General features: G+C 44.1%; 1 protein-coding gene across 4 annotated transcripts in view; it reads left to right on the top strand.

The window, feature by feature from the left end:
• Tdrd1 (tudor domain containing 1) overlaps window positions 1-27,914 on the top strand; it is a 40,141-nt gene that overhangs the window by 9,180 nt on the left and 3,047 nt on the right. For 3 of the 4 annotated variants that reach the window (XM_050148978.1, XM_050148963.1, XM_050148988.1), the window contains exons 4-23: window positions 1,988-2,141; window positions 3,703-3,808; window positions 4,542-4,605; window positions 5,477-5,584; window positions 5,767-5,949; window positions 6,396-6,539; window positions 7,040-7,211; window positions 8,112-8,198; window positions 11,008-11,175; window positions 11,257-11,364; window positions 12,500-12,670; window positions 13,712-13,951; window positions 14,293-14,430; window positions 17,060-17,170; window positions 17,718-17,888; window positions 20,014-20,286; window positions 22,662-22,781; window positions 24,403-24,519; window positions 26,262-26,429; window positions 27,616-27,843. In XM_050148978.1, coding sequence (XP_050004935.1) covers window positions 1,988-2,141; window positions 3,703-3,808; window positions 4,542-4,605; window positions 5,477-5,584; window positions 5,767-5,949; window positions 6,396-6,539; window positions 7,040-7,211; window positions 8,112-8,198; window positions 11,008-11,175; window positions 11,257-11,364; window positions 12,500-12,670; window positions 13,712-13,951; window positions 14,293-14,430; window positions 17,060-17,170; window positions 17,718-17,888; window positions 20,014-20,286; window positions 22,662-22,781; window positions 24,403-24,519; window positions 26,262-26,429; window positions 27,616-27,843 — 3,031 coding nt within the window. The remainder of the gene's footprint in view (window positions 1-1,987; window positions 2,142-3,702; window positions 3,809-4,541; window positions 4,606-5,476; window positions 5,585-5,766; window positions 5,950-6,395; window positions 6,540-7,039; window positions 7,212-8,111; window positions 8,199-11,007; window positions 11,176-11,256; window positions 11,365-12,499; window positions 12,671-13,711; window positions 13,952-14,292; window positions 14,431-17,059; window positions 17,171-17,717; window positions 17,889-20,013; window positions 20,287-22,661; window positions 22,782-24,402; window positions 24,520-26,261; window positions 26,430-27,615; window positions 27,844-27,914) is intronic. The other variant, XM_050148971.1, reaches the window with a different exon arrangement.

The following is a 27,914-nucleotide window of genomic DNA, read 5'->3' as shown; positions in this document are numbered from 1 at the left end:
GAATTGCATTGATACTTCAACTTTATTTTGCTTTTCAAGATTCTAAGTTTCTTTGCCTTTAAATAGACTGATTAGAATACTCTCATTCCCATATCTACAAAGTAATACTGCTCTGATTTGACGAGATAGCATCAAATGTATCATCTGATGGAGTTAGACACCTATTCTGTACTGAATCTTCTGACCCACAGATGTGTGTGTCCATTTGTAGTCTTGATTTCTCTCGCTATGCTGGTTTCAGCTTCTGTGTGTTAAATCTTGAGTCAGATTTATGCTGAGGAATGTTTGAGTCATTGTATTTATTTGTTCTTGAGCTCATTGCTAAGAAGCAGAAATGACAACTTTCTACTTCATCTTGTCTTTGCTGAAGTCATCTATTCTAGGAATCAAATGTATTTACTGTAGTGATTAATACAGTGACAGATATTTTAGTCTGTTGTTTTTGTGGATTACATTAATCTCGATGTGGGATTTCCCTCTGTATGCTGTGATCACCATAGATAAATAAAGGCACTGCTTTGGGCCGACAGCAGAGCTATAGGGGAACAGAGCTAGGTGGGGAAGACTATGCTGAGTGCTGGGAGAAAGAAGGCGGAGTCAGAGAAAAGCCGCCAGAGGAGACAGATGTGCTGAAACTTTGCTGGTAGATAATGCACAGATTAATGGACATGGGTTAAATTAAGATGTAAGAGTTAGCCAATAAGAAGCTAGAGCTAATGGGCCAAGCAGTGATTTAAAAAAATAGTTTCTATGTGATTATTTGGAGGCTAAGTGGCCAGGAACTAGTGGCCTCTTACTACAATTAAGATATTGTAACATGTGGTTATGGAATATTAACTTTTTACTCTTTGGTTGATACCAATGAAATATTGACCTTGATAAAAAGAAAGGTGTTTGCTTCTGTTTCCTCAAAATGAAGCTGTACATTATTTTTGTTACTGAAATATTTGGTAGAATTCCCTAGTGAAATTAGCCTGGATTTTGTCATTTCTTTTGGGGGTCTTAAAACTGTGATAGAATTTTATTAATATTTATAACTCTGCTCAAATTACTTCATGTTCTTGGTTTATGAATGTTTAAAAATGGCCCTGTTACTTGTATAATCAATGCTTATGTATGCTGAGTCTTGTCTGCCCAGGATTGGCTGTGCGATGCTTGCAGGGTGTGTAGTCCAGTTGTCTTTCACTTTATTGCCTTACTTGGAGACATCAGCTTGTTGACTTGGGGCTTTTGCTCTCGGTTTTTCTCTCAGTGGAGCTTCAAAGTGTCCCATAACTTTTGATAACTTGTATTTTTCTGTCCAGTATGCCTTAACTTGTCCTCTGAGACCCACACATTATTAAGAGTGTTTTTGAGTGTCCAAGTGTTTGGCATGATAAACTTAGTGCCTTCTGAGTACTTGTTCCCAGCTGGAGTGTACTGTGTGGCTTCTGTTCAGCCATCCTTTCTTAGCTGCGTGCCCCTTTTCTTGTGCTGGAGATGGAAGGAAGCTGGCTCTCATGCATGTGTGCGCAGAAGACACTACTGAGCTGTGTCCCTTCCCTTATTCTCAAGTTGGAGTTTGATTTAAAGCAGATTTCAGGCTTGCTGCTACTTGAATTTCTCATACAAAATATATTTCAGTGATGCCTCATTTATCCATTTGTACATATCGACATCTTACCTTCTTCTGCCGTCCATGTTTCCCTTACATTCTTGTGGGTTAATTGAATGCTTCATAATGTAGTTTTGATTGGTACATACTTCTGGTTAGTGTAAATTTTATATTATTTCTACACAACTTGTGTGTGGGGGTCATCATTTTACCAGTTGAGCATAGTTAGTGTCCTCTATGCTCCCTGCCAGAGTTGACTTTGTGCTTGATTTGTATGCTAAGTTTAGGGTTTCAATTGTTTGTGAAACTCTTACCTACACTGTTAGCAGCAAGGCTGTCCCACGTGTAGTGCTGAGGAGACATTGTAACCTTGCTGTTCTTTGTTCTTCGTAGAAGCCCAGCAATAATAATAATAATGTGTCTCCTGGAAAACCAAACAAACCCCGCAAGTCGTTTGAGAACGCCCTGTCTGTAAGTAACTCGGCGCTCTTCAGCTCTCTAGTACCGCCCCTTCGGTCGACCACTTGCCACCGCTGCGGCCTGTTTGGTAAGCACTGAACACACTGACTGAAATGGTGTGTGTAACGTGTGCTGGTCCTCTCCAGCTCCTGTTGCTCTTCCTGCTTTCTTACTCAGTTATTACATGTCCTGAAATGCAGACGTACATCTTAAGATAGATATCTCTAGTCTCAGAGCCTGCTGTCTTGTCCCTTCCCACCATTCTAGCCCCACCCAGACAATTGTGCTGCACAGTGTCACATAATAGAATTGCACGGCCTAGCCCATTTGTTTACGTGTTATTTCATTTAGAATGGCCGTCAGATTAATCTATGTCCCCGTTATCTGTGTGTGTTGAGAAGCAGTGATTGTATGACTGTTTGATGGTGTTCATGGTGGTTTACAGTTTATTTGCAATGATGAACAGATGCCTGTACAACTTTGTTGTATAGAGTGTGGAGTTTTGACAGGTTGTCTGTTCCTGGGAAGAGATGTTGTACTCAGGTCGAGCTCTTAGCCCCTTTGTCCCAGGCTGTGGAGGCCTCTGAGTCTCCACCTGGGAGTAGAAGACGTGAGTCAAAGGTAGAGGAACCACAGAGCATTTCCCAGGTCGCTTCCATGGCCATGAGTTCTGCTCGCCCTGTGCCTTTGTCGGTGGTGGTTTGGTCTAGCGAAAGCCTTCCTCGTGGTGGGCGATGTAGCTCCTTGTTCTGGTCTGTAGTCTCCTCAGGACCTGACAAATTTTCCATAAGCTTATTGGCTACTTGGAAATTTAGCTTTTTAATTTTTTTTCATTTTTAGAGTTGAAGCATTTAAGATCTTTTTGTTTTTTAATTTCAGATTGTTTTCTTCCACCTGGGGGCTTGTAGGATTTTATTTCAGAAGTGTCCCTGTGTCTCCTATGTGACGCTTCCCCATTTTGTCTTTAATGTCACATGAGAAATCCTTTCCTGTACCTGCCATGTCCTCCTGCAACCCTGCGCCTCCAGCTCTCATTTTGCAGTGTGTGTTCCAGGCTCTCCTGGGATGTTTGCGTCTCCAGCTTGAGCCTGCACTCACTTTCACCCTTGTTCTTTCTGCATTCGAGAGTCTGAAAAGGCCTCCCAAGGCCTGACCTGAGCAGCCCAGGGTCTGCATGGTCTTTCTTGGTGTGATTATCATTGTGATATTGGATCAACCTCAGCTCATCAGTGTTTTGTGTGTATTTCTTTCATTTTAAAAAAATAAATAAAAAAAATTCGGATCTCTGTGAGTTCGAGACCAGCCTGGTCTACAGAGCTAGTTCTAGGACAGGCTCCAAAGCCACAGAGAAACCCTGTCTCGAAAAACCAAAATTAATTAATTAATTAAAAAAGGATTGGTTTTGCGGGGGGGGGGGGGGTATTTTGCCTTTTAAGTGTCTGTTTTCCATGTACACACGTTTCCTGAGGACACCAGAAGAGGGCAGTATATCCCTTGGAACTGGAGTTACGTAGAGGGCTGTAAGTCGCCACCACCACAGGGATGAAGGGAATCAAACCTGGGTCCTCGGAAGAGCAGTCATTGCTCATCATCACACTGAGGTGTCTCTGCAGCCACGCTCTTTAACTGAGACAGACTGTGCTCTTCAGGGTCGCTGAGGTGTTCCCAGTGCAAGCAGACATACTACTGCTCCACAGCCTGCCAGAGGAGGGACTGGTCTTCCCACAGCACCATCTGCAGACCGGTGCAGCAGAGGTGAGCACTGCTGCTTCTATTCTCTGGGTCAGTGAGCATATGTTGTTCTGATGGACGAGGATTTAATGAATTAGGCAAGCCCAAGCTATGTGTGTGGTGTGATTTCACCACCCCCTGCCAGCCCCGCTTGTAAGTCTGAAGCACTAGCTAGTGCTTAGCAAGGTTTAGAACCTCAATGGATTTTCTATTTTGGATTCATTTTTATTATTTTGTGTGTTTGTTTGTACACCACATGTGTGTCTGTGCGAGGAAGTAGTGAACTTCCATTTGGGTGCTGTAAATTGAACCTGGGTCCTTTGCAAGAACAAGTGCTCTTAACCACTCAGCTGACTCCAGCCCCTCGAGTGGATTTCTCATGGCTAGAAATTTCACAGCACCCACTTGTTGTATGTGTTCTGGATGGTAGTGTTGCAGCCTCATAGTGCCTCAGGAGGTGTGGCCGAGTTTACACAGCAGTCTCTGTGGGATGCAAGGACTATGTGCATGCTACAGACAAGGACCTGGAAGCCTGGGCTGCTCAAGGCCTTCTCTTTTGGGGTCTTTAGAGGAGATGTGGTACACACACCCACGGTGGAGCTTTTCCTGGGCATCTCAGGTCTGCTGCTTTCTGCTATCAACATCACTCTCTGCAAGCTTTTGACCTCCTAATTTTGTTGATTGAGAATTTTAACGAAATTGAGATTTATGACCCCTTTCTTTGAACTGTATATGTTAATCAGCTGTCTTATTTCAGTTTGCACAAGCTGGAAGATAATAAATCACCATTTGAAACAAAGACCACTGAAGTGAAAAATGAGGTAGGATATTTTTTGGCATTAAATTTTAAATAACCCTCCTTTATGAAGAAGACTTAGCAAGCTAAGATACTTTGAACATCTACATCATGCTTGTAGTTATTTCTAAACAAAACAAAACCCCAATAATTCCATATCCAGTAGTGGTGGGATTGAGCGGGATGATGTGGCTGCTTGAGGATTGTTTATTTCTAGTCTTTCCCCAAAATATTCTCCAGACAGTCCTGTGCCTGTACAGACTGAGGACGACTGCAGAGCCCATGCTTTATGGCCCTGCCAGCTCAGGTTCTCCGTCCATGGGTCTCTCCTGTGTTGTTAGCTCTCCTCCATTTAGGGAACTATCTGGACCACAGCATTTTTACTACCATTGTGTCCTATTCGTATTCATAGAGAATTCTCATCTCTCTGTAGCTGCTGCTACCTTCTACTGAAAAACTTTTTACAGCAATTTCAAAATATAACAGGTAAACATTTTAACTTTTAAATATTACCAGATATAGTGGCTCATGCCTGCAAACCCAGCACTTGAGAGACTGAGGCAGGAAGACAGCTTTGAGTTCTAGGTTAGCTAAGGCTACATAGTTTCAGGCCAGCCTGCATTGTGGAGTGAGTCTATTTCAAACACTGGAATAAATATTCTTAAATGTTGCATGGATTGATCTGTGTAACTACCTGAAGGTTATTTTTGCTGTCACTCATGTTCCTGTGTTGGAGCCCTGTGCTGTGTGCCCTGCCTGTGGAAGGTGGCTCTGTGGAGTTGCTGGCGGCCTGGCCAGCGCCTGCACTGCGTATTGACACCCCCAGGAGGAAGGGCTGGTGGCCACCGTGCCATTGACAGTTGTCTGTGGGCACAGCTTTGTGTGCTTTCTCCAAGCAGGGTGATCGCCCCCTGGGAATTACTAAAGAAATGACTGCTGGTGCTGAGAGAGTGATGCTTTCTGATTTGAGAAGTCTGCAACTCAAGAAAGCCATGGAAATAAAGGTATTTTTGTTGCTTTTTGTTTTGTTTACATGGAGGTCTAAAGAGCTTGTGGGTTCCATGCCTTGTTTGCTGCTGACTTGTAGTTTACAGCATAACTAAGCACATTGTGCACTACTTTTCTCTCTTAGGTATAAAATTGAAGGAACTTGTTTTGGTGTTTTTTTTTTTTCTGTCTTTGAAAGGGCACAGTTACTGAATTCAAGCACCCAAGTAACTTTTATGTCCAGTTGTATTCTTCGGAGGTTTTAGAATACATGAGCCAACTGTCTGCAAGTTTGAAGGAGACATATGCAGATATGGTGCCTGAAGATGGTTATCTTCCTGTTGAGGGGGAAGTTTGTGTTGCCAAGTACACGGTTGATCAGGTAACCACTGACAGATTGAATTTTTAACAGGATGCTTCAGCTTCAACAAGGTAACCTTGTTGAGGCCACTTCATGAAGACTAAAGCTATTAAAGCTACAAGAGCTAGCTAGGGGCAAACTTGGGTCACCCTAGTCTCATTCCTCCCTGGACTGGCCCAACAGCCTCTGCTGCTTCCTTCCCAAGTGACTGCACTGCTTGCTGGCCTTTTCAGCTGCACCTCTGTGTGGAGCTGAGGTGTGTGTGATAGTCCTCTGGGCTGGAACAACTCTGAGTTGTCCTAACTAGACTGCTTTAGGGATATCTCCTCGACGGATGTTGAGTTTTTGAATGCCTACAGAGTTTGAAACAGGAACCTTTTGCTTACCTGCTCTCTAGGTTGATGGCTTCTTAGATCAGGATTGTAAAACTGGGTTTTAAAGCCAAATGTTGCCTCTTTCCCTTGCAGACCTGGAACAGAGCACTAATACGAGGTGTTGATGAGTTCCAGAAGAAGGCACACATCCTGTACATTGATTATGGAAATGAAGAAGTAATTCCCATGGACAGGATTCACCAGCTAAGCAAGAGCATTGACTTGTTTCCTCCTTCTGTGAGTTTCTTCTTTGTAAATTCCTGTCCTCATCCCCAGGGAGCAGTCACTGTATTGCCATGGATGCAGCATTTGCTGCTGACTCCCTGTGTCACCGTGCCCACTGTCCTGTCTCTGACACTGTGGTTGAGTATCCTAGAGCTGGATTCTCCTGGTGCCCTTCTCTAAGTAGCATCTCTTATGAGTAACTTTTACAGGAACATCTTATCAGCTCTATAAAATCCATCATTTTTGTTCTATATATTATTGGAAAGAAGGCAGAATTGATATATAATAAAGGTAATTTTTTTGTTATATCTATTTCTGAAGCATCAGTTACCAGCAGTTAGCATTGTCAGTAGAGGCATTAACCACAGTTCAGATGGTTTACCTGGTTACTATTGAAAGCTTTTGATGATTCTTTTTGGCATGAAATAAATTCTTTTAAAAACTCTTTAAATAATTAGAAAATTTCATTTTAAAATACTGATCCTTTGAGTAATTTGCACAAAATCTTTCAGGCCATAAAGTGCTTTGTGGCAGGCGTCCTCCCGGTCCGGGGGGAGTGGAGTGAGGACTGTGTCACAGCTGTCAAGGCCCTGCTGCTGGAGCAGTACTGCTCAGTCAGGATCATGGATGTGCTGGAAGACGGGGCGCTCACCTATGCTGTTGATGTCGTTCTAGAAGGTTCAGGTAGGAGATAAGTCTGTTCTCATCTGTCAGAGGAGCAGCAGAACCATGGACATGAGGCCCAATAACGTCTCTCAAGTTATCCCCAGTGTGATGAAAAAGGGGCCTGTTTTAGCAGTCTGTCAAAACTCTGTGGAATTAGATGGTTTAGCAAGCCAGGTTTGGGCTAACATGGGGTAACTATGCTATTAGCCTTTTAATACAGTCATTATAATGTCTGCTAATGGCTTTACCCCGTCGCGGGAGAAACTGAGTGGCTTTGAGTCTTCTCATCCCCCATGCATTTCCTTGGCCCTCACAGACATGTGTGAAGTTAGGACTTCGTGTTTGAGTTGCAGAGTGGATGTGTTCTGTAGTCCTGCCCTTCCTTTGTGGTTTATCTGTTTGACCAGTGACTCCTCCTACTTTAATTCTCTCTGCCTCGGTTTCCAAGGTGTTGTCTGTGCTCTCAGAGAATGGAGTGCGCACGTGAGTAGAGCAGGAGCTTGTCTGTTGAAATCTAGTATATAGTCTGTCTTTGTTCCTTAGACATGTGTGTGTCATGTTGTGAGTCCATGTCAGCGTTGGCTGATATGCTTTGGGCATAAAATCTTGTTCCTTTCGTGTTTTGTCATGGACAGTGGTAAATTTAAATGTGCTTCTGAGCTAGTAACTTTCTTATCATTCAGACTTTTGAAGATAAATCTTGTCATGAAATTTTTGCTCAAGTGATTGGGAATTTTTGTTTCAGTTTATGAACTGCTTTTCTGAGTGTTTTTTCCTGTAATAATTGGCCTGGTGAAGCAAAGCTTGTGTGAGGGTTAGGAGATCTGAGATCCATGGCTGACCTCTCTCATACTTTCCTCTGCCTGTGACCCTCTGGACAGTGTCTCAGTGGAGGTGTCTCTTCTTCATCACCTTTAGGAAAACAACTGGACCACGTGCTTGTGGAAATGGGATATGGTGTAAAACCAGATGTGCACAACTCCGAGAAGCAAAGTGTGGACCAAAGTGAGTATAAAGGTGACTCCAGAAGTGTCCTCCTCGCCCCCCCCCCCCCCCCCCNTCCATCCCCCCTACAGTGCCCCCCCCCCCGCAGTGTCCTCCTCATCCCCTGGCAGGCTCGGTGGTAGCATCATTAGGACCATTCCATAAATGTCACGTCAGGGTAGTTCTCTTAGAAACACATCGCCTGATCTCAGTCGTTCCTCCTGTCCTAGTCTGTCCTAGATGAGTCCTAATGTGCTCATCACTAAGGGCTCTAAGTGGGACTGTAGGTTGATGTTTTAGCTCATACTGCCTTAGTTTTGATTTGATTCCTGGCCCGAGTTTTTACAAATAATGAAGAGATCTCTGAAATTCTGTTGTAGTAGGATACTATTTCCTAAGACTTTAGTTTTCACTTATTAGCTGTATATGTGCATGTTTACATCAAATTTGACAGGAGAATTAAATTTACCGTGAGCATTTTTCATGACTTGTTCATAAGCATAGCTTTTCTGGTCTACTTCTCTTTGCTCATTGGCACTTGCTTCGGATGCAGACATAACTCGGACTGAACCACTCTTGAGTTCTGCCACCCTCATCTCACTTCCTGCCCTGTACCTTTGTCTACTTAGTTGCCAGTTCTTAGTGGTTTTTCTCCCTACACACCTTTGTGTGTCCTTTCATCCATGTTTCTTCCCTTACGGCCATCTCTTGAGGAACGCTTTACAACAATGGACCTTGTTCCAGGGAATAAAGAGCACATTTGTAAAAGGCATCAATTTAAATGGACATGGATGGGTCTGAAAAACTGAAAGTGAGGTGTGACTGAACTTGACCGTCAAGAAAAGGTGCAGGAGAGGGAGCTTACCTTAGAATGTAAACAAGTGGATCAGTCTCAGGTTGGGTCTGAAAAACTGAAAGTGAGGTGTGACTGAACTTGACCATCAAGAAAAGGTGCAGGAGAGGGAGCTTACCTTAGAATGTAAACAAGTGGATCAGTCTCAGCTGTGCTGAGTGGGCCCATCTGACTCTTGCCTGGGAAAGTAACTGCAGTGTGGAGCAATGCCCCTGCTGAAGGGGAAAGAAGAAGAGGTAGAAGATTGCTGAACATCCTGAAGACCTCAAGCTGTGCTGGACCAGGCTGACACACCTTTATACTGTGTCGTGGTTGACTGAATAAGAATGGTCCCCATAGGCTCATATATTTGAATGCTTACTCACAGGAAGTGGCACCATCTGAAAAGAGTAGAAGGAAAAGGTGTGGCCTTGTTGGAGGAAGTGTGACTGGAGATGGACTTTGAAGCTCCAAAAGCCCATGCCAGCCTAGGCTCTCTCTCTGCCCGTGGGTCAGGACGTAGCTCTCTGCTGCTTCTCTAGTGCTGTGATGCCACCATGGTTCCCCATCCCTGCTGTGAGGATAATGGACTAACCCTCAGACTGTAAGCAAGCCCCAGTTAAATCCTTTGTAAGCGTTGCCTTGGCCATGGTGTCTCCTCCCAGAAGTAGAGACTCTAACTAAAACAGTCTCTCATCCGTCCAGAGACACTGGTGTCAGCCCCCCGCTGCAGTGTCTCTGCGCTTCCTGTTGAAGACTCACCTACCTGCAGGACATGAGACTTGGAAGAGATTCCCTAATCAGCTCCTTTCATGACAGCTGCCACACAGTAGGCTTTCAGCCTGTGCTTTGGGAGCTCCCAGGAGCCCGTGACAGATAGCTGAAGGGGAGCATTATAGTCATTGTGATCACTCACCCCGCCTGGTCACAAATGGGGCAGCAGATGCCGGAGGTCATGGAGCTCCCCCAAACTGGCAAATCTTCATCTCTTCCGTGCAATAACAGTTCATTTTTTTCCTATTGAGTTTGTTTTTTTGTCCAAGTCTTCATTTATATTTTGACTTTTCTGAAACATAAAATATTTTTAATGTTTACTTTGTTACATTTTGCAATCACTGGCATTTACCTTGGTTTGGGGAAACTATCCATTTCAGAGGAATTTTGACCTCATTTCAAGAATCTCTTGCACTGCATTGTGGGAAGTTAGTCTGCTCTGGAGCTGTCAGCATGGGACCTGACAGGTCTTTGGCGGCGTTTATTCTGCAAACTGGTCATCTGCTGATTTGCACACCCGAGTTAACAGTGAGACCGACCTCGGGTTTCTTCTGATCAGTACCATCGTCTTGGTTTGTCTTGCAGAATCTGATATGTTGATGTCATGATGTCTGTCTTAACTCTATCCAGCCATTGAGAGTATGGGAGTTTTGTAGGCTGCCTGTTCTGCTGTTATCCCTAGGAGTTACCTTTCTTCCTGAGTAGTTTTCATGGTGGTCAAAGCTCCTGCTACTTCAGTCTCTGGTGTCAGCTCTGGGCCCCCACCGCGTGGTGTTTGTCACTTGTTCCTCATTTGAACTGACTAATGCACATTAAAGCGTAATTTAATTACATTCAGTATATTGTAACAAACGGTTTTTTGTGGGATTCCATTTCACTCTAAAGTGTGTTCTTCTGTCTCTTTGAGACCTTGTGATAGAACTGACTCTAAATTCTATTTTCCTGAGCTCCTTAGATTCTTAATATTTTACTAGAGAACCCGTTAGTTAGATCTGATGTTTTTATGCCGTGGTTTTCCTTCTTCAGATGCTTCTCACTTTTGGTGACACAGAAGCTGAAGGCCCCACGAGTGCTTGCTTCCCTCCTCACCTGGGGCTGCTGTCACTTGATGTTTGCACCATTTCTATCTTTTAGAGCCATTCCAATGTTTTTGGTTCCCTTGTTACTTTGTCACTACTTTGATTCCCTCCGTGGTCCAGAATGCATCTTTCTGCTTTCTGACAGGTGCTCCTGAGGACCTTGGAAGAGTGACCCCCGAGAGTAAGACTGTGATAGACAGAAATGCCCTGATCCCCAAAGTGCTGAGCCTGAGTGTGGGTGACGAGTTCTGTGGAGTGGTTGCGCACATCCAGTCTCCAGAGGACTTCTTCTGCCAGCAGCTGCAGAGTGGCCGTGAGTCAGTTTCCTAGTTGGTGCCGTCGCCCTCGTTCACCGCCCGCATTCCTTTGTCTAAGATGTGATTTGTGTCCACAGACAAGCTTGCAGAGCTGCAGGAATCCCTCAGCGAGTACTGTGGCCAGGTGACCCCACGCTCTGATTTCTATCCAACCATCGGGGATGTGTGCTGTGCTCAGTTCTCAGGTGAGGACATGTTTTACATGCAGCTGAGTAAAATCAAAATCTTTGATTCACACCAAATGGCCGCACTTAGGCTTGAGTGTTAACATGCACCAATTATGTTCCTAAGCATGCCCAGTCAAGCTAGATCACAGCAGCGTGCTGTGGTGCATGGGAGGACAGAGAGTTTGCATCAAGAGCCTCGGGTGGTAAAGTAATTTTTTTAAACTTTTTTTTTTTTGTACTTACTGTTTGTACTCAGAGTTCAGCTTACACGAAGGTCCCATGTAGAATCTCCCACTCTCCTCTTTATGAGCTTAGTTTGAAACAGAAGAGGGCCTGAGGCCTAGCACTCTCCTGACCTTTGTGGCTACACAAGTTTTACTTTGTAGAAGCCCGGTTCTGTTACTCTTTTCTTTTTTGGTTTTTCGAGACAGGGTTTCTCTGTAGCTTTGGAGCCTTCCTGGAATTCTGTAAACCAGGCTGGCCTTGAACTCACAGAAGTCCACCTGTCTCTGCCTCCTGAGATTAAAGGCATGCACCACCACCACCCTGTTGTATTACTCTTTAAAGGCAGCCCAGCTAGCTCACCGAATAGTAAGCGTGGGGAGCCACTGGTACATTCATTCATTTGGAATCCATTTAACTCATCCTGCTGCAAGTATTCTAGGAATGGCCTTATTTGATGCCTTAGCAAATAATTGATGTGCCTTGGGAGTTCACATGGCTGAAACATGTGCTCTCTCCTCAGAGCTATCTACTAGCTATTGGAGAAACAAATGATATAAATCCATAATGATATTATAAGCAGTAGCATGATGTTAACCTCCACTGTCAGCTTGTCTGGATTTCACACCAGGGTGTGAGCTGGCTGGCTCCTTATGCCTAGCCATGATGGGACTGACACCTCTGATACCATGAGCATGTCCATCTTTCCTCCCTTAGATTGTTTTATCAGGTGTGTGATACAGGAAAAAAGCAATGCAGTTAGTAAGCTGATCGCAGTGGCCCCGCTTTGGGAATGCTTTGGTTCTGGGGAGCAGAGCTGCAGTGTTTAGTGAGCGCTTGCTGTCACAGCGGAATGTGTATGAGGCCCTCTCTGGTCAGGGAGCACTTGTGCAGGCTGTGGGGCGTCTGAGATGACTCTCTCTCGTTTCAGAGGATGACCAGTGGTACCGCGCCTCCGTTCTGGCCTATGCTTCTGAAGAATCTGTCCTGGTTGGCTATGTTGATTATGGAAACTTTGAAATTCTTAGTTTGAAAAGACTTTGTCCCATAATTCCAAAGTTGTTGGACTTGCCAATGCAAGCCCTAAATTGTGTTCTGGCAGGTATGAAATGTTGTGGTCTTCCTGTTCTTTATAAAAATGTTAAAACTTAAAAAAGAAAATGGAAATGTGAAAAGGCGCTTGTGGCAGGCAGGGAGGCATGTTCCTTAGAGCAGTGAGAACCAAGGTCACAAGCATAGCTGTCACTGCATAGGTGCCTGTCCCTAGGATCAAGGCCTTCCTCCAGAGGGTATGTTCCCCCAGATGATGCTAAGGTGTCCATGAGTGTGTGTCTTGTGTCTGTGGGACATACTGTCTCCTGTTGCATGGAAAGGGTTGAGTTCACTTGTGCAGTCCTCAGAAAAGCAGGAGGGAGTGAACCCTGCCACACCTCTGTGCTCCAGAAACACCTCTGCAATACTTCCCATTGAACAGGTCCAGTCAGTCCAGTGTGCTTCATTAATAGGCTGGGATGGATGGGGGAGGGAGAGGGGGGAGGCACTTACTCAGCTTTAGTTTTGTCCTGACTCTAGCTGTACTTTTGAATTATTCATTTATCAATACCTTCCAGTGTTGCTTTATATTAAAACACATACAACAACAACAACCTCACCCGTTAAGGTGTAAGATCAGTATTTTTTCCTGGAGTGGTTTATAACTTTGTGTTTACCTTAATTGCTTTATTGAGCTGTAATTTGGATTCTGTAGGAATCCTTGTTTTAGGTATAAAATCCAGTGGGTTTGTTTATTTTTTAGTAAACTTAACTGGATTGTTTACCGATAAACAGGATCTGTCTGAGGACATTTCCATTATACCCCAAGACCTCATGTTTTACAGGACAGCCTGTTCCCAGGCATAGTTAGTTTTGCTTTCTCTGTAGACTTGACTTTCTGTACATTTTTCTGTGGATGGAATTTTTTTACATTGAGGTACAGAAGAATTTTTAATTCTATTTTTCGTGTTTACAAAATCTTGCTGTTCAGATGGCATGTTTTGGTCCCAATGTTTGACACAGATTTGTTTAACTTTGAGGAAATGGAAGTTTAATGTAAAAATACTTGTTTTATAATTATTTTAACATCCCTTTAACAATTATTGGTTAGGAGTGAAGCCATCATTAGGAATTTGGACTCCAGAAGCTGTTTGTTTCATGAAAAAGATTGTCCAGAACAAGATGGTCACCGTGAGAGTGGTGGACATACTGGGGACCAAGTCACTGGTGGAGCTCGTAGACAAGTCTGTGGTACCTCACCTCAGCACTTCTAAAGCCCTCATAGACTCAGGCTTTGCTGTTGAAAAGGAGATAGTGGCAGACAAAACCAGCGGCGTGCACACAGCCAGCGGTAAGTAGACTGCCCAGCAAACAGTACCAGGCTGGATGCCGTGGCTCTGAGTTCACGGGCCGGGATTTCAAGAGAACCGATGTTTGAGTGCCTTCTTAGTTAAGCAGTCACATGAATGCCTCCAGATGTGTAACCAGAGATTTGTGCTGAAAATTTGGTTAGTCAGAAACATGGGACGGTCCCTCAAGCAATAAGGTTAATTTTAGGGTTCACCTTCCTATAAATTCACCAAATGTCAGCGGAAATGGAGCTTTTCCAGATTCTTCCACAGCTTTGCTGTGACAGCTCCCTCATCCCAACTATGTCTCCTTGTATTACAAAGTATTCGGTTATTTTCACAGTTCCCTTGGCCACAGAAGAAACAGCTGAGTCATTGGAGTGGACGTGGGTTGAGTTCACTGTGGATGAAACCGTGGATGTGGTGGTCTGCGTGATGTACAGCCCTGGAGAGTTTTACTGTCACTTTCTCAAGGACGATGGTAAGGGGGTTCTTGTCTGTGTTCTCTCCAGGGTGTGAATAGGTAACTTGGGCCGTGCACTCGGGCATGGTAGCAGCACTCTTTCTAAGCAGGAGCTCCAATGTGCTTCCACTTAGTTTGCTTTCATGCCCTCCGACAGCTCCTACTCCGGGTATTGGACCACTCCAAGAGATTTCATGGCATGTCTCTGAACATGGCTGTTACATTCACAGGGACCAATGCTGTAACAGAAGTGCAATGTAAAGGTCACAGGTCAGCCAGGAAGGGAAATGTTGGCCAGTGTCCCAGAAGTTTCCTGCATTTTTCTTCCTGTTCTTACACATTTTTTCTCCTTCAGAAAGAAGTGGGGTCCTGCATAGATTGCTTTTTTCCTGGTTTTGAACCTCAACATGAACCAAAACCATGTAATATGTATTTTTAGCTTTGCCTTGGTCGCTATTTCTTCACATTGTTACTTGGAACTTGGTTTTTTGTTGCATAATATTCCCCTGTATGAGTGTACACAAATTTCTGATTCCGTTTTGTTTTGTGGCAGTTGACCACCTATGCAGTGATGGCAGTGTGAGCACTTGGCTCTGCTCAGTGCGTCTGTGCTGAGTCGTCCTGGATCTCTGTGGGCACCAGTGCTCCCCATCTCTTCACCTTGAGTCAGTTTCACTTGGAGGTTTCTAGTAACCATACATCTCATCCTTTGTGTTTTCTGTTTCCCTTGAGCTGTTCTGATAACTGAGCATCACTGAGTTTACTTTTCAGTTTAAATTCCATTAGTTTTTTTTCTACCAAATTAATATGTTAGACTAAATATCTCAGTCTTTGTCTGACTCAGGTTCTGATATACATAATTTCTTCATTTAGAACCACCTGGGAGAAGGTTGCTATTTCATACAGAACAAAACACAGGGTGCTAGAGATATGGCTTGGTGGTTAAGACACTGACAGCTTCTGCAGAGGACCCAGGTTCGGTCCTTAGCACCCATATAACAGCTTACAACCATCTGAGACACCAGTTATATGGAATGGGAATCTGATATTCTCTCCTGACCATTGTTGGCACCAGGCAGTCACATGGTGTACATGCAGGCAGAACATTCATATATATAAAATAAATCTAAAAATTAAAACTTTAAATTGCTTTTTAACTTATTTTTATAGGTGAACTTCCAAGCATATAACATAAAACTCAGGAGTAACAGGGTGTATAGTGGAAAACGGCCCCCATCCCTCTTGTCACGGCTGCAGTTCTTTGCAGAAGCAGCCTGATGTGTCTGTGTGCTCCTTCTCTGCTCATCGTTTGTACTCTGCCTTCCTCACTATCTTAGGTCCAGTTCACAAGTCTGTCTGTTAATAGTTATAGACTGGGTGTTTGCATAGACCAGGTGTGGGGCGTCCTTTTCCGAGCTTCTGTGTGGGGAGCCTGGGAGAGCAGTGCTGCGTTGTGTAGGTTTCCAGCAGGTGACCTTTTCCTGCACTAAGATATGGTCCAGGATAATGCTTCTATCTTGGCTCTATTATTTTACCTGGCTACATTGTTTCCATTTTGTGTTTTATCCTAGCTTAAAGGCATTGGTAAATAGAGGGTACAGTTCTTATGTTCTGATTTTACTAGAGACTGCTCTTTGTAAAGTGTTTGTGGGTGTTTGCCTGCCTATATGTGTGCATACCACATGCGTTCTGTGCCTGCATGGGCCACAGAGGGAGCTGGAGTTACACAGATGGTTGTGAGCTACATACAGTGTGGGTGCTGTGAACTAAACTTGGGGTTACACAGATGGTTGTGAGCTTCAGTGTGGGTGCTGTGAACTGAACTTGGGGCCTCTGCAAGCACAGCTGGTACTCTTAACCACTGAGCCATCTTTCCAGCCCTGAAAACATATTCTTGGAACAAATTACAATCACGGTGATAGGCGAGTGGGTGAGTGTGCTCTTGAGACTTCACACGTCCTTCAGGGGAGGTAGCCAAGTGACACCAGTGCCCTCAAGTGCTGCTCCGTCTGTCTCCAGCTACACGTCCTTGCTTACTTGAAAGTGGAAGGATCTTCCTGACTAGAAAATCTATTTCTGAGACACCTCTCAGAAATCCAGAGGAATTTGCTTGTACCTGGCTTACATGGCTGTTGGGTACATTTCCTGTAAGATGCTAAAGCTCGTTGTGTCTTTGTTGTTTCTCTGCACCAATTTACCCTACTGGTTCTTTGCTTTGCCATCTGCCCCCACTAGGTGATTGTTGGCTGCTATGGTTCTCTCTGGTGCTGCATTCGAGACGCTCTGACCTTTCTCCCAGTGGATTGCAGACCTCTGTGGATGCCCACTAACTGAGCTCCATGCATTTAATAATTATGTTTACATTTCCAGGACATTATTAACTTTAGGGTGTGTGTAAGTCATCTTGTCTGCACCCAAAACTTGTACAGTGACACAGGATGGTGCTGCCGAGCTCATGTCATTGTGCCCGAGAAGTCACTGGTTTCCAGGTTATTAAGAATTGTATTGGTTTAGACATTTTTGTGAAAGGGCATTTCTTGTAGTTACTAGTTGTTTGGGGATGTACTTGAGATTTTCATGGTGAAGATGTTCTCTGACATTGAAGAATATCTCTGTTTAACATTACATTCTGTGTATTGTTTTTCAGCTTTAAAGAAGCTCGATGATTTGAATAAATCCTTAGCAGAATATTGTGCACAGAAGCTGCCAAATGGCTTCAAGGCAGAGGTAGGACGGCCTTGCTGCGCATTTTTCACAGGTAAGTTAGGGCTGGGGTCAGTGCCTGTGCAGACCTTTTGGTTCCTAACATTTAGACTTGTTCTGATGCATGCTTTCTTCCTGTATTTAAGCACATGTTTTCATAATCAAAATTAGGGGACTTCATAAGATGGCTTTTTTTGTAAGGAGTATTCAGTGATGAAGTCTTGCCTTATCCCTACATCCTTCCACACTTGAATTTTCAGGTGTAAAAAGCCAATTACCACATGACAAGGCTTTTATCATTTGTTGTGTTACCAAATTACAGCCAAAGCAGTAAGAATGTCAGGACCGTTTCCCACTTCCCTGATTATTGGGTAGAGTGTGAATGTGTGACATCTGATTATTAGCAAGTGTCAGGTGCAGTGCTGTAGAAAGTCTTGGTGGAAGTGAATCTTGTGAATTTTCAATCTAGGGATTTAGGAGAAAAGCTATAATCTATAGAAGTAGACAAACTTACCAGCTTTGTTATAGCAAGCACTTTTTTTCTAAGAGGAGACTTTGAGTATCAAAGGAAGGAAATGTCAGAAACTCTGTGCTGCTTCCAGGTGATGGCAACTGGTACCGGGCTCTGGTCAAGGAGATCTTACCCAGTGGAAATGTTAAAGTGCACTTTGTGGATTATGGCAATGTTGAGGAAGTTACCAGAGACCAACTCCAGGCGATATCACCACAGTTGTTACTGCTTCCGTTTCAGGGGACGCAGTGCTGGCTCGTAGGTAGGTGTCAACTCCTTTCTTGGAGAGCCAACTTTGTGTAAGGCTACTCTGACCTTTCAAGAGAGCTAGAAAAGCCCACCTCATGCTGCAGCATGTGGAAACTTAATGTTTTGGCCAAACAGTATGATGACTAGAAACTTTACCCTAATTCTGGGAGTGAAAACTGACAGGACTGTCTTAAAGGGTTGTGTAGGACTGGGAACCTCAGATGTGGAGACATTCTGGCATTTACCTCTAGTAATTTATTCTAAAGCAGCCTGGTTCAGCTGCAAGGAAACTCATTCCAGGACTGCTACTGACAGCCCATCACTTGCAGAGCCAATGGTGGAGGATGGGTGGGCACCACCCATGTCAGGGTGACGGTGGGTTAGCACTGGGACAATGTGTGGGACTGAAGTTGTGACTAGGTGTCTGCTGTCACCCCGCTGCTGTTGAGATGTGGTGCCGACACACCTGAGTAGGAAGCACGTGAAGAAAGTGCGTGGAGGTCCACGGCAGCATTGCAGTGCACAGATGGGCTCTGGACCCAGCCCTGCTGAGAATGCCAGGCCAATTATTTAAACTGCACATCCATCTTCCTATCTGGAAAAAAGTCTCAAAGAACTAGCAGGACACAACAATCTGCTATATAAATGCTTCCTTCTTGAGTACATTTTGTTGTTGCTGTTGTTGAGACCCGGTCTCTGTGTAGAGACACAGTCTGTGTAGTTAGGACCTGGAACTACTGACCCTTCTTGCCCTTGCCCTCCCCACTGTTGGAATTACAAGCATGTGCCACCATGCACGCAAACATTTAAAGGAGGGTATATGTGCTTGCAGCTATGTTTTCTGTTTGCATCCACAAGTCATGGGAGGAACCTGGCAGAGTCGTGAACAGCAGTGCCAACTGCTCAGCATCAGGTCGAGTGCTTGGGTTCAGCAATTCCAAGCTAAGCACAAGACTAGCTTTAAAACCCCAATTTTTGCAGAAGTTGTTGTGTTTGCTCTTATGTGTTGTTTTGAGACAGGGGTTCTCTGTGTAACCTTGGCTGTCCTGGAACTCACCCTGTAGGTCAGACTGGCCTTGAACTCAGAGATCTGCCTGCCTCTGCCTCCTGAGTGGTGAAATTATAGATGTGCATCACCACTGGCTGTATCTGTGGAAGGTACTGCCAAACCCTTAACAAACATGTGGCTATGTTGGGGAACACAGATGTTTTTAGGTCTGTCTTTTGTCCATCTGTCTTAGTGACTGTTCTGCTGTGAGGGGACACATGATGTCACTGTCTGTTACTACTGTGCAGTGAGTATGCTTTAGGTTGCTATTCTTGTTAGGTTTTATTATCATGTGTGCACGCATGTATATATGATGTGTTTGTGCAGGCATGTACATGTCATGGGCATGCATGTAGAAATAAAAGGACAATTTTTGGGATTCGGTTCTCTCCATTTTGAGAACTGAGAATCAAATTCAATTGTTCAATTCAAAAGTGCTTCTGTGGCAAGCATTTTACCTGGGAGCAATCTTATAGAGCTCAGATTATTCTTAATCCCCATGTTTGATGCCAGCGTATTTTTAAAAATGTAGCTGATAGACCAACATCATCGAACAAGGGAACTTGTTTCAAAAATTGTGATTTATAGTCCCCAGCCTGGACTTGAGTGAGACAGTCTGGAGTGAACTCTCAATCTGTGTTTAAACAAGTGCCGTGAGTAGTCGAGGTACACTTTCACACCTGGAAGTCTCACCAAGAGAAAGCCAGTGAATGCAGGACTTCCAAGATGAACCTGTGCAAGTTAGTGCATTCCTGACTCAAAATAAAATTGAGCAAGCCAAAGTTGCCCCAAGCTCTTGGGAACTGCAGAGGTTCGATCACCAGTTGACAGCTTGCCATTGGTCACATGATTGTGCTGTCCTCTAAGACAGTGATGGCAGCTACGGATCTCGCTGGGGAGAGTTGACCTGAGATCCTAACTCTGTGTTAGATACATCATCTGACTTAGCTTTCAAAGGTGTAAATTTTTTTTTTTTACCACATCTGTGTAAATTTTGAGAATTTCTGATTGAATGTAAGAGTACTGTCCTGCCTGCCATAAGCTCACTCATTCATAGGATTTCTTTAATTTTCTTGTTCTTAATTCCCAGATATACAGCCCCAAAACAAGCATTGGACAAAAGAAGCTACAGCAAGATTTCAAGCATGCGTTGTGGGGCTCAAACTCCAAGCCAGAGTTGTGGAAATCACAGAGAAGGGGTTGGGAGTTGAACTCACTGACATTTCCACTCCTTATCCCAAAATAATTAGTGACATTCTCATCACAGAACATTTGGTTTTAAAATGTGGTTCACCACAGAAGGAATCATCGGTTTGCAGACTTGCTAACAAACATAACCATTCGGACACCCAGGGGGTACCAGGTGATGCCGTTAATCCGTCTGGATCTAAATTTGTGTTAGCTTTCGCTTTACTCTCTAATGCTTTCACATACAACAGATTTTCCTACGTCTCATTCTACCTTGCTCTTACTTGCACACCCTACACTCCCCCATCTCTCTCTGTTGGTTTTCTTTCTCAGTTCATTCCTCTCCTGCTTTCTCTTTTTTTCTTTAATACATAATTTGGTTTTATTTTATGTTCATTGGTATTTTGCCTGCATGTATATCTGTGTGATTGTGTCAGAAGCCCTGGAACGAGTTACAGTTATGAGCTCTAGACAGGTTCTCACTGTGTAGCCCTGGCTATCCCAGAACTTACTATGTAGACCAGGCTGGCCTTGGAATTCACAGATCTGACTGCCTCTGCCTCCTAAGTGCTGCGATTAAAGGTAAGCACCACCCTACCTGGCCTCTCTTCTGCTGTGTGTGTGTCTTTATGGTTAGGTCTAGATTCTGCATATGAGAGAAAGTGTGGTGGCGGTGGTATATTCTCCCTGGAACCTTCTCTCGTTCTCCCCTCTTTAGACCTGTTCCTCCTCACATAGTCCCTTTTTCATGTGTATAGCATATGTACGTGTATATCCACATACATATAATATCACTTTTCTTATAGATAAATAAAATCCCATTGTGTATTACCAAATTTTATGTGTCATCCAACTGTTGGTGACCATCTAGGCAGGGCCCATGTCTGTTGTGGGCATCAGGTGCTGCCATGGCAGGCATCTTAGGCTGTGCCGCAGACTGCGTCCTCTGGGTAGTGCCAAGCTGAGGTGCAGCAGCACTAGTGTGAGCGTTTGAAGCATCTCCAAGCAGATGTCCATAGTGCGGGCTTAGTTTCTGCTCTGCAGCAGTAAGTGCGCCTTCCCACATGCTCGCCAGGATGTGTTGTTTTTTTGTTTTCTTTAAGATTTCAAAATAATCTTAAATTTGCTTTGTTACTTAATTTTTGAAAAGTTCATGTGTTAGTACTATATTTGCATCATTTCTATCTCTCCCCTCCCCTCTCCAATGCCTCCTGCTCCCCCCAACTAAATTTACAACCTCTTGTTGGTGTTCTGACTGGTCGAGATATCTCCTTAAAACAGTTTGAATTTTCATTCACTCAACTACCAAGGATCTTGATTATTTAAGAAAAAAAAAGTTTCATGTTGAATTTTACATTTTACTGTAGAATATATCTTTATGCACTTGACGATGAAAAATGGAAACTCCATGACCAAGTGAGAACTGGGAAAAGTTAGCTCTACCCCTTCTAGAGCTCTTTGTAGCCCCACAGCTTCAGATCCGCCATGCTGATGGGACAGAGTCACTGAGATGCAGAGACTCTGGTGTGCGTGCACGTATGTGTTTTAATTTCTAGGTTTTTATAAAATTAACTAGAAATTATAAAAATAATTGTTGGCCATGTGCACTTTGAGAGCCATCTGTTTAGGTCACTGACTGTATGTTGATTGAATGATTTGGGTATTTGGGCATTTGATTTTTAGAATTCCTTATGATATTAATCCGTGTCTGGTGAAGTTAGTTCCCCACCTGGAGGCTGTCATTGCACTCTGCTGGCTGCTGGCTTTCCTGTGCAGAAAGCTGCAGATCCTGTGCGTTGGCACCTGTCAGTCAGTACCTGGGACTGCCCAGGCTGGATATGAAAAGGCTTGTCCTGTTTCCTCTGGCCGTTCAAGACTCAGCTCTCAAGGTCTTTTGTCCCTCTGGAGTTGATTTAATGTGAGGTGAGAGGGCTCTAGCTTGGTTTTTCTGCTGTGGCTCTCCAGCTTTCTTTGCTGTTTCTTCTCCAGTGTTTTTAACACCCTTGTCAAAGACGGGTTGGCTGTCTAGTAGTTTCGCTGGGGCCCTCTTCTGTTGGTATGCTGGTGTGTTTTGTACCAGGACTGTGCTGGGCTCTCCTGTGGTTGTGTGATGTGATAGTGTCAGGTATTGAGATCCTGTGGTGCTCAGCATTGCTCTTTGTAGGAATCTTTTGTATCTGTATATGTATTAGGATTGCTTTTCTAATCCCGTGAAGAATGCATTCTGGAGTTTTGCTAGGGATTCTACTGAGACGTGGATAATGTGGTTGTTCACGGCGTTCATCCTGCGAACCCATGCTCAGTCATGTTGTCTGTTGTCTACTTTATCCCTGCAGCTACTCACCTGACAAAGTAAAGTTTGTGGTTTGAGGAAGGACAGTCAGCATGGTGGGAAAGGCACGGTAGCAGGAGTGTGAGGTGGCCCATATCAGGAAGCAGAGGTGAACGCTGGTGCTCAGCTCACTCTCTGTCTCTGGTGTAGCTCCTTGTTCAGACAGGTGGATGGTGCCCCCTCCACTCATAGCGGGTCTTTTCACCTCATGTTTCCAGCCATCCCTTCAGCAGAGCAGTGGAAGACAATAGAATTGCCACTTAACAAGACCGTGCCAGCAAACGTGCTAGAAATCGTGAACCCAAACTTATTCTATGCCATCCCCAGTGAAATGCCAGGTAAGAAGCCACACTCACAGACACGTGCCTCTGCTTTTGAGCTGTTCCATAGGAGGTGAAAGGGTAAAGAGGAAAGTGAGGCATCTTAAGAGTTGTAGCCCTGAAGCCTAAGTTTAAGGACACAAAAAAGTCCTTAATTTCTCTATAACTTCTTTATTTAAAACATACATTATCGATATTGAATTGTATTTACTAGGCTAACCTTTAGCCGTATAAGTGAACTTCGACCACAGCTATATTCAATATATTAAAAACTTAGTAATCAGTTAATAGTCATAGTTTTTCAATTAAAAATTATTATTTGCGTGCCTGTGTTCTGGGTCTGTATAGTCCTGTAGACCACAGGTTGGAGAAGTGTGGTGTGCCAAATGAGTAGAGCTCTTTTAAGTGAAGTATAGGGTGATATCAGTGTGTTATCTTTATGTGGGATGATACAGATTTTCGTATCTTCAATGCACCTTTCATTTGATTGGACAAATTGAGAAAGGCAAGGTTGTGATATAATTCATATGCTCATTTCACCAGCTTTTTATTATAGATTATTTTTAGGTAAGGGTATAGTTGACTTATGAAAAATTTTAAATTCTCATTACTCAAATCAAGTAGCATTTTTATAACTTCTTGTATACTTTTCAATGTGTTATCAAAATAACGTGATGTTAAGTATTATTCCAGTTCATCTGAACTATAGATTGTCACAGCCCTGAGAAGCTGCTTTTCACTTACACAGATTAAAGGTCATATTTTGTGGTTTTTGGGAAAAAGTTTAAGAGCAATAATTGTTACTACTGCAATTCCTGGGTTGACAGATAATAACAGTAATTGTTACTACCACAGTTCTGGGTTGACAATAATAATAATTGTTACTATCACAGTTCCTGGGTTGACAAATTTGAAGCAAACTTCATTTCTTTCACCCCACTGTCAGCTGTGCCCCTGACTTTCAAATGCTACAAGAATAGTTTCATGGACATTTAAGATTGCTTGATTATAAGCTTCCATTAAACAAGAAGAGAAATTGCAGAACCAGTATTCTCTCCTACTTTTCTCCATGACTAGGCTTTTATGTGAACATTCACTTCTAAACAGTAAGACTCTTAAGACTAATGAGAGCTCGCTTTTGAAGCAGTCCTCATAACCCAAACTCCAACCCTGGACTCCATCTCCCCCATTATAAATGTAAACTGAAAATATTAACATAGTTAATAATTTTCACAGAGGTGGGCACACTAGCAGAACCAACCCTCATTAGGAAATAGGCCCTCTAGACACACACACACACACACACCCTGCAGTTCAAATCTTCCTGCATACAGCAACCAGTAGTGAATATTTTTTTGTTTTTTGTTTTCGAGACAGGGTTTTTCTGTAGCTTTGGGACTTGTCCTGGAACTTATTCTGTAGACCAGGCTGGCCTCAAACTCACAGAGATCCGCCTGTCTCTGCCTCCTGAGTGCTGGGCCTAAGGGCGTGTGCCACTACCACCCAGCTGAGTATATTTATTTTAAAAAACAGTGTATATTTAATACTCAGAGCTCTGGGCTGATTAGCCTTGGGATTTTTTTGTATGCTGTTGCTATTAACACTGGAAATTGCCTCATACTGATTGCTTGTATTTCAGAAAATCAAGAAAAGCTGTGTGTATTAACGGCGGAATTGTTAGAACACTGCAATGCTCAGAAAGGCCAGCCATCCTACAGACCGCGGACGGGGGAAGCATGCTGTGCCAAATACACAGGTACCATTCCTCTAAGTGAACTACTGCAGGGAATATTAGTTGTTACCCTTTGTGTGAGATGACATAGATTCTGGTGCCTTCAGTGCACATTTCGTTTGTTTAGACAAATTAAGGAAGGCAAACTTGTGACTGATTTATATGCTGGGGTCATGTGCCTTTCTATCTGTATAGGTTATTTTTAGGTCAGGGTATGGGTACCAGTGCTGTATTACAGTGGTCGCTGATGCAGTCTTCCGTCTTCCTGGAGTCTGCTGTGAGCAGACCGAAAGGAGAACTAGACTACTGCCGGGGGCATGGGCTTCTTCAACCGTTCACATCAACAAAGTGCATTGCTAATGTAAATAGCATTGGCTGCAAATGCTGTGATTTGCTTCTGGAAATGGAGCCAGATGACAGAGGTGCTGTGGGGATGTGTGGGTGGGTGCAGGTGCAGTTTTCACTGCCCCCTGAACAGGTGGGCTATTGGCAGCATGGCAGCCACACAGGTCTACAGCAGAGTATCCAGGGAGACTAGGGGACTTTCAATCATAGATGGGACTCTCAAAGCCACCTGTCTGGGTTCAGAGGTCTCCTATAGGCAGCTTTGCCCATAGACGCTCAGCAGACTGTTAATGGGGCATGAGGATAATGGTGATATGCTGGGAACCTCCTCTGCCATCTCAGTGATGTCACCTGTCTTTTTGACCTCGTCTTCATCCCAGTGGAGGTTACGGGGTGCCTTGGAGTGTCGGGCTGCTTCATTCCCGTGCGGCCTCGTGGGCACTGCAGACCACTCACTCCCGCACTGCACTGCATTCTTCTGTGTTTCACTGTCCCCGCTCCTCCACACTGGTGTTAAGTCCCTCAGTGAGCTCTGTATGGACATCATCAAGTTTACCATAGTCTTAGTCTAGCTGCTTGTCCTGCAAACCTGGGCTGTCCTGAGTTTGTCTTCACTCTTATGCTGAGCTGTTTGAACACAGTCTCCGACTCTCCCTGCCCTGGTGTTGGCAGTGTGAGCTGGATTTCTTCCATTCCACTGAGGTAGCTGACCCTGCCTTCCCTTCTGTCTTCACTTTCTTGAACCATTTTTCCACATGACTAAAATGCTGTTTGGAAATTTATGCACAACAGAATGTAACCACTTGTGGCCTTCTTGATCTGGCTCCCCTGGTGGCTGGACATCTGGAAGTGCTCCCCTGTGGGACAGCCAGCTCCTGACTGGAATGTGCATTTTGCTGTGTCTTTGTTAAACTTCCTCCTCTCCTTAGCCTCACAATCCCCAGTCCATAGTCCCCTTGGAGAAGGAGCTTCTAAACATGTGAGGTTTCCATTCTCTTCAATGAATTTAAAACTAGGTGCTCTATGTAAAATTGTTTCTAAACTGAAGTCTGTTTAGAGGAATAGCTGCTTCCTTTCCCTGTCCTCCTCCTTCCTGCTCCTCACTGCCTGTGCCCTGGGGGCTGGGCCTCAGAAGCACAGCCTGGCTTCCTCACCACCAACTATGCACCAACTCCCTTGGCTGTAAGAGTCGTCCATTGGTCCATGTTTTCAGCCTTGCAGAACTGCATGAACTTCTCATGGTCCTTTTTCTTGTCATTAAAAACAAAATCAGAACTTTAGAGTTTCCATAGAGGGATATGGAAAGAATATAGAAAAAAATCTGGATGCTTAGTTATCTTGGTGTGAGCTTTTAAGTGTCAAAGATAGAACCATCTCAAGAAATGGGAAGGACTCTGGGCTGTGACTTCCTTTGTTTTCAGGTGATGACCTCTGGTACCGGGCCATTGTTCTGGAAACGTCAGACTCTGATGTGAAAGTACTCTATGCAGATTATGGAAACATGGAAACCGTGCCTCTTTCTAGAGTGCAGCCAGTCCCTGCCCGCCACCTGGAGCTCCCCTTCCAGATCATTAGATGCTCGCTTGAAGGTAACAGCTCTGTCCTTTCCAGATTTGTGTCTGTAGATTTTTGATTTTTATATTTTATAGCGCAGAATCTGAATCAAATGGTTTATGTCAGATTATTACCAGTGCTTGGCGTCTGGGCCTCTTCAAAGAACTGAGAATTCAGGGCTCACACAGATCTGCAGAAGATTCAAGGGGAATTTTATTTGGAGCAAACAAAAGTGTGGGTTATGGAGAGAAATGCTGTCAAGATCGGCAGTGGGCCACATGGGTTCTGATACTGTGTGGGGCTTCCTTTTATGGGGTTCAAGAGAAGGAAGACTTGAGTGTGTGTACAGAGGAGAGTGTGTACAGAGGAGCGTGTGCACAGAGCACAAACAGGTAAAAGAATGAGGCTGCAAGAGAGAGGTTCTGTGTATTCAAGTGGGATGCCAAACTTTCACTAAGTAACGTCTCAGCAAGAGTTTTTAAAGAAATTTTGTATCCTTTATTCCTTAATTCTAGTGAGCACTGTATTCTGTTTGTCTTTCTGTTGGGGGTTTTCTTCAGAGTCTCAAGATTGGGGATGGTGTTTGGCCCTGTTGTGAAGCTCTGGACATAAGCAGGGTGGTCTGTGGCCCCTTAGTTAATACCTTGTCCCAGCTCCCTACGGGAGCCTGGGTGTTCACTGGCAGCATGCCAACTTCTGAAGCAGCCTGTGCTCTGCTGCTCCATTGGAATAGTTAAGGTGGCCCTGTCCTGTGACTGTGCCCTTCATACAGCTGTCCTTACAGATGACTTCTGACTGCTCATAGCATGCTTGGTTTCTATACTAGTTGTGTCCTTTTCAAGTAGAACATGGAAGCAAGATTGTATCTGTTTTGTGTGCTTGGTGTCTTACAGCATGCTTAATACCAGCTGAAAGCCAGCAACCATTATTAGATAATTTACCTAAATATGGTCTTTCAAAAAGAGACATGGGGCTCAAGAGATGGTTCAATGGTTAAGAGTGCTGGTTGTTCTTGCAAAGGGTGTGGGTCAGTTCTCTGCACACACGTGGTGGCTGGCAACCATTTGTAACTCCAGTTCCGGGGAGCCGACACTACCTTCAGACTTCCATGGGCACCAGGCACACACAGTACACATGAGTGCAGGCAGAACATTTATACATGTAAAAAGCAATCTGTAAGAAAGATACTTAGTTTACTAAGCACAATCTTAATCTTTCCAGGACTGACGGAATTGAACGAAAGCTGTTCACAGTTAGCCATGGAACTTCTGAAAAGCACCATGCTGAATCAGAGCGTGGTCCTTTCTGTGAAGGGAATTTCAAAGAATGTCCACACAGTGTCAGTTGAAAAGTGTTCTGAGAATGGTGTGGTCAACATCGCTGAGAAGCTGCTGATGTGCGGTCTGGCGGAGACCCTTCAGTCTAAAAGGAAAGGTGCTACAGCTGCAGGTACCAACCCAAATGCAGTAAATACATGCAGCCGTGGGCTGTCCTGCTCGCCTCAGCCACTGCTCCTGCTC

The sequence above is a fragment of the Alexandromys fortis genome, unplaced genomic scaffold, assembly GCF_014885135.2.
Source record: "Alexandromys fortis isolate MF-2015 unplaced genomic scaffold, M_Fortis_MF-2015_v1.1 scaffold_16, whole genome shotgun sequence".
NCBI classification, from domain to species: Eukaryota; Metazoa; Chordata; class Mammalia; order Rodentia; family Cricetidae; genus Alexandromys; species Alexandromys fortis.
The sequence above is the reverse complement of the archived record's forward strand: the minus strand, read 5'-3'. Positions and strand labels throughout refer to the sequence as shown.